The sequence below is a fragment of the Papio anubis genome, chromosome 9 (genome assembly GCF_008728515.1).
Source record: "Papio anubis isolate 15944 chromosome 9, Panubis1.0, whole genome shotgun sequence".
Taxonomy (NCBI): domain Eukaryota; kingdom Metazoa; phylum Chordata; class Mammalia; order Primates; family Cercopithecidae; genus Papio; species Papio anubis.
In genome coordinates, this window is record NC_044984.1 from 35,211,443 (window position 1) to 35,224,106 (window position 12,664).

The 12,664-nt window shown below is 40.2% G+C and overlaps 1 protein-coding gene across 1 annotated transcript in view; it reads left to right on the top strand.

The window, feature by feature from the left end:
* MUC19 (mucin 19, oligomeric) overlaps positions 1 to 12,664 on the top strand; it is a gene marked incomplete at its 5' end in the record, with an annotated part of 176,875 nt that overhangs the window by 116,653 nt on the left and 47,558 nt on the right. The window contains 25 exon segments of the mRNA XM_031650173.1: positions 1,106 to 1,159; positions 1,308 to 1,361; positions 1,970 to 2,023; positions 2,555 to 2,608; positions 2,756 to 2,800; positions 3,038 to 3,091; positions 3,226 to 3,279; positions 4,006 to 4,059; positions 4,206 to 4,259; positions 4,774 to 4,827; positions 5,278 to 5,331; positions 6,366 to 6,419; positions 6,878 to 6,910; positions 7,172 to 7,225; positions 7,370 to 7,420; positions 8,283 to 8,336; positions 8,790 to 8,819; positions 9,089 to 9,142; positions 9,279 to 9,332; positions 9,834 to 9,887; positions 9,985 to 10,038; positions 10,797 to 10,850; positions 10,992 to 11,045; positions 11,745 to 11,798; positions 11,942 to 11,995. Coding sequence (XP_031506033.1) covers positions 1,106 to 1,159; positions 1,308 to 1,361; positions 1,970 to 2,023; positions 2,555 to 2,608; positions 2,756 to 2,800; positions 3,038 to 3,091; positions 3,226 to 3,279; positions 4,006 to 4,059; positions 4,206 to 4,259; positions 4,774 to 4,827; positions 5,278 to 5,331; positions 6,366 to 6,419; positions 6,878 to 6,910; positions 7,172 to 7,225; positions 7,370 to 7,420; positions 8,283 to 8,336; positions 8,790 to 8,819; positions 9,089 to 9,142; positions 9,279 to 9,332; positions 9,834 to 9,887; positions 9,985 to 10,038; positions 10,797 to 10,850; positions 10,992 to 11,045; positions 11,745 to 11,798; positions 11,942 to 11,995 — 1,293 coding nt within the window.

Here is a 12,664-nt window from a genome sequence, read left to right on the forward strand (position 1 = left end):
TGACTCTTCTAGTTGGGGTGTAAATGGAATGTAATTGTTTTGAGAAATTTCCCTATAACATTATATTGAAATATTTTCAGCATAGTAGTAGGAACTAAAAGCAGTTTTAACCCTGGGAAGTAGAGGTATATGAATCTTGGAGTCATGCCTACATAGATTTTTTTGCCCTGTGATAGAAATAATTAGTAATAAGTCAATGGGGACAAAATCACAATTAGATAGCAGGCATTAGTTCTGGTGGTCTATAGTATAGTGGAGTGCCTACAGTAAGCAGTATTACTGTATATATTTGAAAATACCTTGAAGAGAGATGTATCAGTCCATTTTCATGCTGCTGATAAAGACATACCTAAGACTGCATAGTTTATAAAGAAAAAGAGGTTTAATGGACTCACAGTTCCACGTAACTATGGAGGCCTCACAATCATGGTGGAAGGCAAAAGGCATGACTTACATGGCAACACGCAAGAGAGAGCTTGTGCAGGGGACCTCCTCTTTATAAAACCATCAGATCTTGTGAGACTTGTTCACTATCACAAAAATAGCAGGAGAAAGACCCACCCCCATGATTCGACTATCTCCCACCGGGTCCTCCCATGACACATGTGAATTGTGGGAGCTACATTTCGAGATGAAATTTGGGTGCGGACACAGCCAAAGCAGATCAAGAGGATTCTAAATTTTCTTACCACAAAGCTATGATAAATGTCAGAGATTATGGTTATGCTAAAGACCATGACTTGACTACTATGCAATGTATGTACATCTAGATCAAAACCTCGCACTGGAAATATGTAAAATTATATGTCAATTAAACATGTAATTAGAAATAGATACAATTATTATAAAGCAAATGTTTTTTGTCTTCTATTCCTGGCAGTGAAATAGGTAAATATGGGAGAAAACTGTCTGTGTCGCTGTCATGGGATGTCAGCTATAATGCCCCAACTTGGTAGTTTATAATGAATGGGAAAACACATCAGAGTGGCAGCCAGAGAAAGTGACCTTTGACATCTTAAAGATGTAAACAGATTCCTTCTAGAGGCAGGTCTTCAGGAGACAAACAGGAGTCACTGTGGTGATACCAGTTCCCATTGTGTTTCAGCCACCACTGGGGTAGTTCCTGCCACAACTGTTGCCCCTGGCCGTTCCAAGACAGGTAAGTCAACAGGTTGACATGGAATCTTCCACGTGCCCTCGCATAATTAGATATCTCCTTTGTATTATTTTTTGCAGGAGTAGCACCATATCTTCTCCACAATCCTTAAATATACTCCAGGTAACTCTTATCCCTTTGTCTCCCTTAGAGGCCACCACTTTCCTAGGAGTAAGTGGAACAACAAGTGTTGGAAGAGCCACGGGTGAGTGCTGCTAGACTAAGACCTGTAATTCCTAATGACACCTTCAATAGTCTTCTGAAAATATCTACATGATTTGTCTATGCTATATTGTGAAAATTCAGAGAAAAAGACTACACAATCATTATATTGTCTGCTTATTTCCTGGGCTTACAGGGGCTCTCATTAAAGCATCGTAACGTAAAACCATGACAGATAAATAGGTAATATAGGGAGAAAATTCCAATTTCCCTGCCAAAAAGAAGGACATGATAGTTAGTTGGGAACTGTCTCAGTGAAACTGTGTGGAAAGAAGTATTGCATGGACAAATATGAATTACTTCTAGCACTGCAAGTGTCAGAGTAATAGTTTGCTTCCAAGTGGGGATTTGAGATTCCTATTCAAATCAGTGGACAAACTGTTGAACTAGTGACACCATCTCTTTGTTATTGTAGGTATTACTAGCGTAGTCTCTGGAAAAACACTGAAATCTGGAAGTTACAAGACAGGCGAGTCTGAAAATACATGCAAAATCTGGACATGGGCACCTTGGTTGACATAGTCTGCCTGCAGCACTGTGTATGGTCTCCCAAACCTTAATCTTTGCCTCTTCCTTTCTTTTCTTTCTCAGGCGCCACAACTTCCATAGTAGGGGGTGACACCAGCCAAGCAGAACGTCCAGGAGGTGAGCTTTTTACTCTGAGGCCTTAGTGCTTTTATCAAATCCCTGTTCTCTGCAGTGAAGACATTGATGTGAAAGTGGGCAGAGGAAAGGAGCCTGCATTTCCTCTGGGAATATAACATGCCAGAGTCAAAACCTGGGTGTGCCTAGGAATTCCCTGGCCTCACCTGACTTATCCCTCTGGATTTCCAGGAGCCCAGGCTTGCAGAGCTAGTTATTATGTAGCAGGGATGAGGGTGAGCTGCTGGATAACCCCTGCTTATCAGGGTCCCTGACCCTTTTATACAATTTGCCTTTTTCCTAAAGTGTTTACTAACATCTTTCACACTGACTTCTTTGTTACATTTATTGTTCATTGTTGTCCTCCAGCTACTAGGATGTAAGGTGCATTAGGAGAGAGGTCTTTGAACATTTTGCTCACTCATACATCCCAAGGGCCTAAAACAATATCACATGAAAGAGATATTTAATAAAGCTTAGTTGAAAGGTGAAATGTTTTATTTGAAGACTTTTTCACTCCACTTTCTTTAATAGGTACAACTGTGGTTTCAGCTCGAGTCAGCAGCAGTTCACAGAGCTCCAGACCAGGTAGGAAGGACTAAATACAGTCCTCATATGCTAGGATTAGAGTTAACAAGTTCTATTTTCAAATTCTCAGTATCAAAACGCCTGAGGTAATTGATGAGTAAAATTCAGAAAGATGAATGTCATCTGCTTTTTTTTTTTCTCCTGAAGGTACCTCTGTCACACCAGAGAGCTCAGCATCTGAAAGTGAAACAGGTGAGGAGGAGATAGGGTTCCCATCCACATTCAGTGTGCTCTATGGAAAGGGAACCCCAGTAGCAACAGTGATGGATAGGTGGGCCAGAACATGAAGTGGTAGTCGCTTATAGTTTTTTTCCTTACAAAATAGAGGCTTTCAGGAACCTTCTTCCAGTGGATTAAAGCCACATAGCTACTTCCACAACTGATTTAGGAAGTAATGCCATGTTGATCCCTTTCTTTTTCCACTGTTAGTTACTACAGAAGAATTATCTGGGACAACTGCTGTATCTAGAACGTCCCACACTGGTAGGTTGATAAGCAGGAAATCTCCATGTTTAACCACATAATATAGTTTTAGAGCTGCTTTGATGAAATACCAACCTCATTCTTTTCCCAATATCCCAAATTCTGATCTCACCATTCATCACTTCCTCCCCCAGAGGCCACAACTTTAATAGAAGGCCGCAGCGTTCCTCCATCTGGATCCAGCCCAGGTGAGAGTGAGCAGAGCACAGCTTAGGGTTTAGCATACATTGTGACTCTCCGTAGGCTCATCTTTTGGGAGTGTGTTTTCCTGGGTACTGGTTTGCATTTACTTTCAGTGTTTTCTCACACTGAACATATTCTGGAAAACTCTTAAAACCAACATCTAGCCCCACAGCTGTAATTTTCTAAAGAGGGGCTGGTGGTGCAATCAGCGTAAGAGATTTCTCCTGCAAAGTCATACATACCACTATGGTGTAGGGGAGCTGGAAAACAGTGTATTTCTGGAAAGAAAACAATATAAGTTCTAGAAGCAGGCATACCCTATATAAAAGTTTTCTCACTCAAAAAAGCAATAATGATGTGAAATATTTTCCAGTGTTCTTGGCACATGAAAACATTGTTCTGGTTTTCATCCCATGGCAGGCACCACGGCAGCCTCAGGAGGCCAAGCAACTGGGAGCCTGACCAGTGAAGGGGAGAGAAAACCACCCCGTTTCCTTGTCTGGGAGTGAATGTATGAAATTCAGTGGAGGGACCTCAATTTGGGCACATTACTATTTCCACTGCTTTGTTAATGCTATGGGTCACAGCGAAGGCATACAATTCTCAGTTCATCAGGAAGCAGTGAAAGGGCTCTTTGATATAACAAAGATACGCCCAGATTCCTTCTGGAGGCAGGTCTTCAGAAGACAAACACAAGTCACTGTGATGATCTCAGACCCTTTGTGTTTCAGCCACCACTGGGGTAGCTCCTGGCACAACTGTTGCACCTGGCAGTTCCAACACAGGTGGGTCCCTGAGGTGGCACATTCCTCCACGAGTCCATCTATGACAAATTGTCCTCCAGTGTTACCCTGGGTCGGAGAACTACCATAGGTTTTCCATGCTGTTGAAATATTGTTCATCACTTCTGTCCTGTTTTCCTCTTTCTCAGAGGCCACAACTTCTGTAGGAGAAAGAGAAACAACAAAAGCTGAAATAATCACAGGTGAGCCCTGTTAAGGTATTAACTATTCCTGAAACCTTCCCAAGAATCTGGCCTGAAATATGTAAATACTTTTTGAATTCCCCAGAATTGGCATATTAAGGAAAATCTAACAGATGTCCAACATTTGACATCAATAAATACAGTACAGACCTTTCAAATTTTCCTCCTTATGTCTTGCACCGTGGGTCTAAGGATCCTTCATCACAGCATCATGAGACCCATTCCCTGACAGTTACATAGATGATTTGGGCCCAAGTGTACATTGCTATCATTAAAACCTAAGAAAGGGACTAGTGGTGGAAGACTTTCTCTCAGAACAAATCACAGTAAACTTGCTCAGGGAATGATATGTTCCATGGGCAAAGTGTGGATTCACTCTCAAAACTAAAGTCCAGAAAAATTAATTTCCTGGTATATTAAAGAAACAAACATTTAATTTGTTTTATTATTAAGAGCCCATGTCCGTTAAATTAAAGACCACAAATTAACCAATTACAATCCTTTCTAATTTCAGGTACTACTGAGGGCATCTCTGGGAAATCTCTGGAAGCCGGAAGTGCCCACACAGGTCAGGAATTCTGAATGTGGCCTCTTGGGCAATACAGCTTTTGGGAGGCTCAGAATGTCCTGTGCAGCCTTTTTTTTTAAAAAAATTATTTTTTATTTTATTTTTCCATAAGTTATTGGGGTACAGGTGGTATTTGGTTACGTGAGTAAGTTCTTTAATGGGGATTTGTGAGATTTTGGTGCACCCATCACCTGAGCAGTATACACTGCACCCTATTTGTAGTCTTTTATCCCTTGCCCCCTCCCACTCTTCCCCCTACCAAGTCCCCAAAGTCCATTGTATCATTCTTATGCCTTTGCGTCCTCATAGCTTAGCTCCCACATATCAGTGAGAACATACAATGTTTGGTTTTCCATTCCTGAGTTACTTGACTTAGAATAATAGTCTCCAGTCTCATCCAGGTCACTGCAAATGCTGTTAATTCTTACCTTCTGTTCCTTTCTCTCTCAGAGGCCACAACTTTCCCAGGAGGCAGTGGGACCACTCAAGCAGGACCACCTGGAGGTGAGCTTTTCAGGCAGAGGCCTGAGGCTCTCATCATCTCTCAATTTTGGTGGCTGCAGTAACAAATAATATGAAAGCATTTGAGGAGAAGTCGGCATTCTCTGAGGCCATATTATGTCATAACAGTCTGAAAAGTTATTCTGCTTATAAATTCCATGACCTCAGATGTCTCAGCCAGGCTATCTCCAGTATCCTGGCCTATGGAGACATTTTTGTCTGATATGAGGATTGAGAGTATATTACATGCATTCCAACCCTCCAGGACTTCCAGTCTTCCTTAGCCAGTTTACCTTTCCACCCACAGCTTGACATTTTCTTTTCTTTTTCTTTTTCTTTTACTTTAAGTTCCGGGATATGTGCAGGTTTGTTACATAGGGATACGTGTGCCATGGTGGTTTGTTGCACCTATTGACCCATCCTTTAATTTGCCTTGGCATGTGATGTTCCCCTCCCTGTGTCCATTCGATCTCATTGCTCAACCCCCCACTTAAGAGTGAGAAGAAGCGGTGTTTGGTTTTCCGTTCCTGTGATAGTTTGCTGAGGATGATGGCCTCCTGCTCCATCCATGTCCCTGCAAAGGACATGATCTCATTCCTTTTTATTCAGCTTGACATTTTTCTACTTTAATTATACATGATGCTTATTTTCTGTATCCCCTCACTAGAAAGCTTCATAAAGTCAAGTGATTATTAAAATGCCCTCAAGTTGTATGAAAGAGTTCTACTTATAAAGATAAAACCATGCTTTGTTTCTCCTGTAGGCACTTCTGTCACAGCAGGGGACTATGTCTCTGGAAGGCAAACAGATTTAAAGGACTGTTCTCCCCTTGCCTTGTAGTAAAAGGGAAACCCAGTAGCCACACATCTATCCCATGTTGGCCTGGAAAGCCCAGTGCTAAGCAGCTGTTCATTTTTATTCTATAGAAACAGTGTACTCAGGAATGGGCTTCCAGTGCTTTAGGGCCACATTGATGCTTCCAAACTTAGTTGGGGAGATAATACTCTATAGTTCCATTTTCCTTTTTTGCATTTTAGGTACCACTGGAAAATTATCTGAAACAACCATTATATCTGAAACTTCCACCACAGGTAGTTTAACAAGAAAGAAATGCCTCTTATTTAATGTCACATGTCACAGTATCTCTTTTAGGACGGCTATGATAAAATAACACCCCCAAATCCCCTCCAGTATTCCAAATTCCCAGACTTCACTATTCTACTCTTCCCCTCAGAAGCCACAACTGTTATTGCTGTTATTTATTTCTTAATTTATTTGGAAAAACTACCAGTCCTAGAATTGAGCCTCCCTTCACCAAGTCGGATGACAGGATGGGATTTTTCTATTGAGTTACAACTCTCACCAGCATTTGAGCTGGAAACCAGAAAGCTTTCTGTGTGAATGTGCATGAAGTAGAAAACAGCCTCATGGAAACAGGGAGCATGCATCCATAATTGTGTAACTAACAATTGGCTTGTCCAACATTTTCTCCTATATCTGAAGTTTCAACACATTTAAACCCTTCTTCCCTCCTCTTTCTATCTCACAGCAGGCATCACTGCAGCAACAGGGAAGCAAGCAGGTGAGCATTGGGAAAATGCATCTAGTTTCTCTTTTGTCAAATTTTCAGTTGTGTTTGTACTTGAAACACTGTCTCTCTATCTCCTTTATTATGAACTGTTGAAAGCAGTAAATACATCAATTTTTCCACCTTCCTTGTGCTCAGAGAAAGAGATTTCTGTTATGGCAAATGCATACAGAAACACAGCATATCCCTTTTAGATTCGGGTCCTCATTTGACTTACTCATTCACTGTGATCACTTCAGTTTCTTTGTGTTTCAGGCATCTCAGTGGTAGCTCCTGCCACAACAGTTGCCCCTGGAAGTTTCAGCACAGGTGAGTCTACCGTGTGGTGGGGAATCCTTTCATGGGTGCTTTGCTACAGTAACATGTCTTTCCTTTTGGTGCTTCTAAGCAGGAGCTCCACCATTGCATTCCATGCCCCCTCAATCTTTTCCATTTGTGTCTTTCTTCTCCAAGCAGTGACAGCTTCTCCTGAAGCAACAGGAGTGACTGGCGTTACAACTGCAAGTAAGAACTGACCATCCACTACCTCCTTCCCAGTAGGTCACATTGCCTCAATCACATCTACCATTTGTACTTCCTGTGAAGAGCATTTTTGTTGGGAAAAAAACACAATTCCAAATAGGCAAGATTTTACCAATACGTAAATGTCAGACACTCAAATGCTTTTATCTTCCTTTCCTCTGCTTCAAGGAGACTTCACCATGGAGCTAAGGCACTGAGCATCAGTTGTGTGATTGGAGAGAAAGGTCTTTCTTTCCCTCGGTGATATATAAAGGAAATAATAGCCACTAACATTTTTCTCATTAAATATTCTATAGAAATTGTGCGTGCAAAACATAAAGATTAACTCCTGGTCTAAAAACCTCTGAAAGAGCTTGCTGACACATTAACAAAACAGAGTTCCCTGAGCCCATCAAAGGTCGTTTTCTTTTCATTATGTGTAAAGAATAAAAATATTGATTCCTATCACTCTGAGTTCCAATGTGGTAGCCACTGGCAAAACTTTTACACATGAAAAGTCTAATACTTAAAGCAATAAATAATGATGATTATAGTAATAAGCATGTTGATCATTTATGAGTTCCTTACTATATCTACTTTTTTAATTAGAGGTTTACATATCTTATTCCAATTAAGAAATACCTAAGGTCCAGTTAAGAAGATAAATTTACAAGTGATGTATCTCTTGGTTTTAACAATTAAACTTATATATTTATGTTTTTCATTACTTTTAAAGTCAGAAGGCCTTCTTTTCTGACTTAATAGAAAGTGTCCAGACATTTTGAATTGAGGTTATCTCATATAATGACATCAGCTTAGCTCATCCCTCTTTCTTAATACTCAATTAATTTTGGTTTTCTTCAAGAGACCACAACTTCCCTAGGAGGAAGTGACACCCCTGGAGCAGAAATAAAATCAGGTAAAGACTTTGAGGTCTTTATGTTTATTGTTGTATTTTGATAAATTTCATAGAGGAAATTTTTTAATGAGTTTTTAATTTGGAAATAAATGGAAATTGCAGAAAATTATCACGGATAATGTGGAGAATCCCTTTAGTATGGAGTGTGGTTTTAAATTTCCTTTGAGGCTATAATATTTCAAGGAAACAGAGTTTCTTTTTGGATTTGAATTTGTAAACTCTTGAGCCCAAAGTTCCTAAAGTCTTTGCCTTCGGGAGACTAACCTCAGAGTTCTAGGTTGCTGGAGAGGAGGGTTGCAATAATAGCTCTGGCTTTGAAGTGGTTTTCCCTTTGAAAAGAGCATAGTCTGTAAAACATTAATGTCCTGTTCATAGATGAAAATTTAAGATTTTCTTTCTTCTTTCCTCTTCTTTCCTTCTCCTCTTCTTCTCCTAATCTCTTTTCATGTGGAGCCACCACTGGAGCACCAGGAAGTAGGACAGGTAAACCTGGGGAAAGCCTTTCATAAGACCTCCAACACTGGCATAATAATAATCATTATGATGAAGGCAGGGATATTGCTTACTGCATTAACCTTGGCCTTGTAAAGAAACACAATGAATCTGAAACATGGTTGTCCTTATGTCAGTTATAAGTCCAGGAAGTGTTTTTTCTTGCTTCAAAGTCACAAATAGACCTACTGTTGGCCACATGTTTCTAAGGGTCACAAAAGAGTTCCCATGTAGATCTTTCTCTTTTCTTTCCTACCTAGGCACAGCTGGAGTGCTCTCTGCTACAACAGTCTCCCCTGGGAGCTCCAACTCAGGTAAAGCACCAGGCTGGGAGGAACCACTGCTTGGAAAGGGCTCCTCAATGAGGTGTCTGCCTGGGTGATCCTACCGTGTTTTTTCAGATGCTTCTAATCTTTGCCCTCACTGCTGTTCTTTGTCCCTGTTTTGCAGAGGCCACAACTTCTATAGGAGAAAGTGGAAAAACAGGAGCTGAAATAATCACAGGTGAGCTCTGCTAAGGAACTAAGTTTACTTTTTTATAATTTCCCATGTCTCGATAGAAATATGGCAAAAGTTTTTAAATTTTCTATAGTTGGCATATTAGGCAAAAATTTAGCAGATGTTCAATATTTAATATCAATAAATATAGTTCAGATACTTCAACATTTTCCCCTTATATCTTTTGCCTTGGGTCTCAGAACCCTTCATCCGGGCATCATGGGGCCTATTCCCTGATGGTTATATAGGTGACTTTGGCCCAAATCTATCTTTCTGGACCGAAATTCTAAAAATAAAAACTCAGTGGCAGAGGACTTTCTCTGTAAACTTGCTGAGGGAATTATATGTTCTATGGACAATGCATGGATCAACTCTTAAAAAGAGAAACTCCAGAGTAATAAATTTTCTGTTTTATTAAAGAAAAGAATTTTTTTTCATTAAGAGCCTCTGCCCATATCATGAGGAGCAATAAACTGACCAACTGACCTGAATCCTTTCTTTTTTCAGGTACTACTGAGGGCGTCTCTGGCAGAACTCTGGAGGCTAAAAGTGCCTCCACAGGTCAGGAATTCTGAACGTGGCCCTTTGGGAAATACAGGTTATGGGGCCCTAGAATGTCCAGTGCAGTCTTCATACCTCTAATTCCTTTCTCTCTCAGAGGCCACAACTTTCCCAGGGGGAAGTGGAACCACCCGAGCAGGACCAACCGGAGGTGAGCTTGTCAGGCTTAGGCCTGAGGGTCTCATCATGTCTCTAGCTGGTAGCTACAGAGTAGTGAAGGCATTTGAAGTAGGGGCCTGCATTGTATTCTGGGTCATATGGTGTCCTGTCAACCTGGTCAGTTATTCTGCTTTTGAATTTCATGACCTTGGATAGTCAGCCAGGCTATGTGCACTATTCTAGCTTATGGAGACATTATTTTTTCTCATAAAAGATATTTAAAAATGTTTCATATATTTTAGCCTTTCAGGACTTCCTATTCCCCTACCGAGGTTGCCTTTCCACTCACATCTTGATACTTTTTAAATCATTTTTCTCATATACTTACACATGATGTTGATTTCCTCTCTCTCCTCACACTAGAAAGCTTCATGAAGACAACTGATTATTAAAATTCCTCAAGTTGTATCACACAGTCCTGCTTATAAATATAAAACAATGATTTTTTCATCCTGTATGCACCTCTGTCACACCAGGGGGATATATTCCTAGAAGGGAAACAGGTCAGGTTGATTTAAGCCCTATTTTTCTCTTGCCTCATACTGAAAGGGAATCCCAGCAGCAACACATCCATCCCATGTTGGCCTGGAAAATGAAGTGCTAGGAAGTTGTTCGTTTTCCTTTCTCTATAGAAATCGAGTGTTCACAGGAGAGGGTTTTAGTGCTACACTGATGCTTCCAAGCTTAATTGGAGACAAACTGCTCTATTCCTTTATTTCCTTTCCTTTTTTTTTTTTTTTTTCATTTTAGTTACCACTGGAGAATTGCCTGGAATGACCTTTATATCTGGAAGTCCTAACACAGGTAACTTAACAAGAAATGCCTCTTATTTTAATGTCAGATGTCATGATTTTTTAAAGCCTTCCCTGATAAAGTAATATCCCAATATCTTCTTCCAGTATTCTAAATTCCCAGTCTTTTTCATTCTCCTCTTTCTTCCATCAGAGGCCACCACTTCCATAGAAGAGACTGGTACTACTGGAACTGGATTCAAAACTGGTGAGAAGAAACATCCCGTGATTTGACGTCATAAATATTAGGTCTCCCAAGCTTCTCTTGAGAGAGTTTGTGTTTGTATTATTTAGGGACACTGCAAGTGATTCAAAATAGATTTGCTGGTGGAGGTATGTTTTTTTTTGAAAATCCACTAATTCTAAAATGGATCATTACTGCTTCATTTCTGAGGATATGATGCATTTCTCCATTTATGTTACAACTCCTGCTAGCAGTTTAGGTGGAATTCAGAAAGTTTTCAGTGCATGTGTGTGAAACAGAAAAGACCTCTATGGAACCAGGACACATACATTTAACATGTATATTTGAACAAAAATGCTGACTCAGTATTTTCTCCTACCTGTGTAGCTTCAATACATTTAAACTATTTTTCCTCCTCTTTCTATCTCACAGCAGGCATCACTGCAGCAACAGGGAAGCAATCAGCTGAGGATTGGGAAAATGCATCTAGTTTCACTTTTATCACCTTTTCAGCTGTGCTTGTTCTTGGAAACATTGTATCTTCTTTTGTTATGAATTGCTGAAAGCAGGCAGATACACCAAGTTTTCCACCTGCCTCCTGCTCAGAGAAAGAGGATTCTGTTATGGCAATTAAATACAGAAATACAGCTTATCCCTTTTAGATTCAGGTCCTCATTTGACTTACTCATTCACTGTGATCACCTCAGTCTCTTTGTGTTTCAGGTATCTCAGCGGTAGCCCCTGCCACAACAATTGCCCGTGGAAGTTTCAGCACAGGTGAGTCCACTGTGTGGTGGGGAATCCTTTCACGGGTGCTTGCTACAGTAACACGTCTTTCCTTTTGGTGCTTCTATGCAGGAGCTCCACCGTTCCATTCCATGCCCCCTGAATCTTTTCCATTTGTGTCCTTCTTCTCCCAGCAGCCACAACTTCTCCTGGAGCAAGTGGAATGACTGGGGTTACAACAACTGCAAGTAAGAACTGACAATCCACTACCTCCTTCCCAGTAGGTCACTTTGCCTTGATCACATCTACCGTTTGTACTTCCTGTGTAGCACATTTAAAAAAATTTTACAAATAGGCAAGATTTTACCTAATATGTAAAAGTTGGACACTCAAATGCCTTTGTCTTCCTTTCCTCTGCTTCAAGGAGACTTCACCATGGAGCTAAGGCACTGAGCATCAGTTGTGTGATTGGAGAGAAAGGTCTTTCTTTCCCTCAGTGATATATAAAGAAAATAGTAGTTATTAAAATTTTTCTCACTAAATAATCTATAGGACTGGTACATGAAAAAATATAGATCAACTTTGGGTTCTAGAAACCTCTGAAAAAATGCTTTTTGACACATTAAGACAACACAGATTCACCTCACCCCATCGAAGGCCATTTTCTTTTCATTATGTGCAAAGAGTAAAAATACTGATTCCTACACCTCTATAATTCCAGGTTCCAATGTGGTAACCACTGGAAAAGTTCTTACACACGAAAATCTAATACTTAAAGCAATAAATAATGATGATAATAGTAATGAGCATGTCAATCATTTATGAGTTCCACACTGTATCTGCTTTTTAAATTACGGGTTTACATATCTTATTCCAATGAAAAAAAATCTAAGGTTCAATTCATAAAATAAATTTAT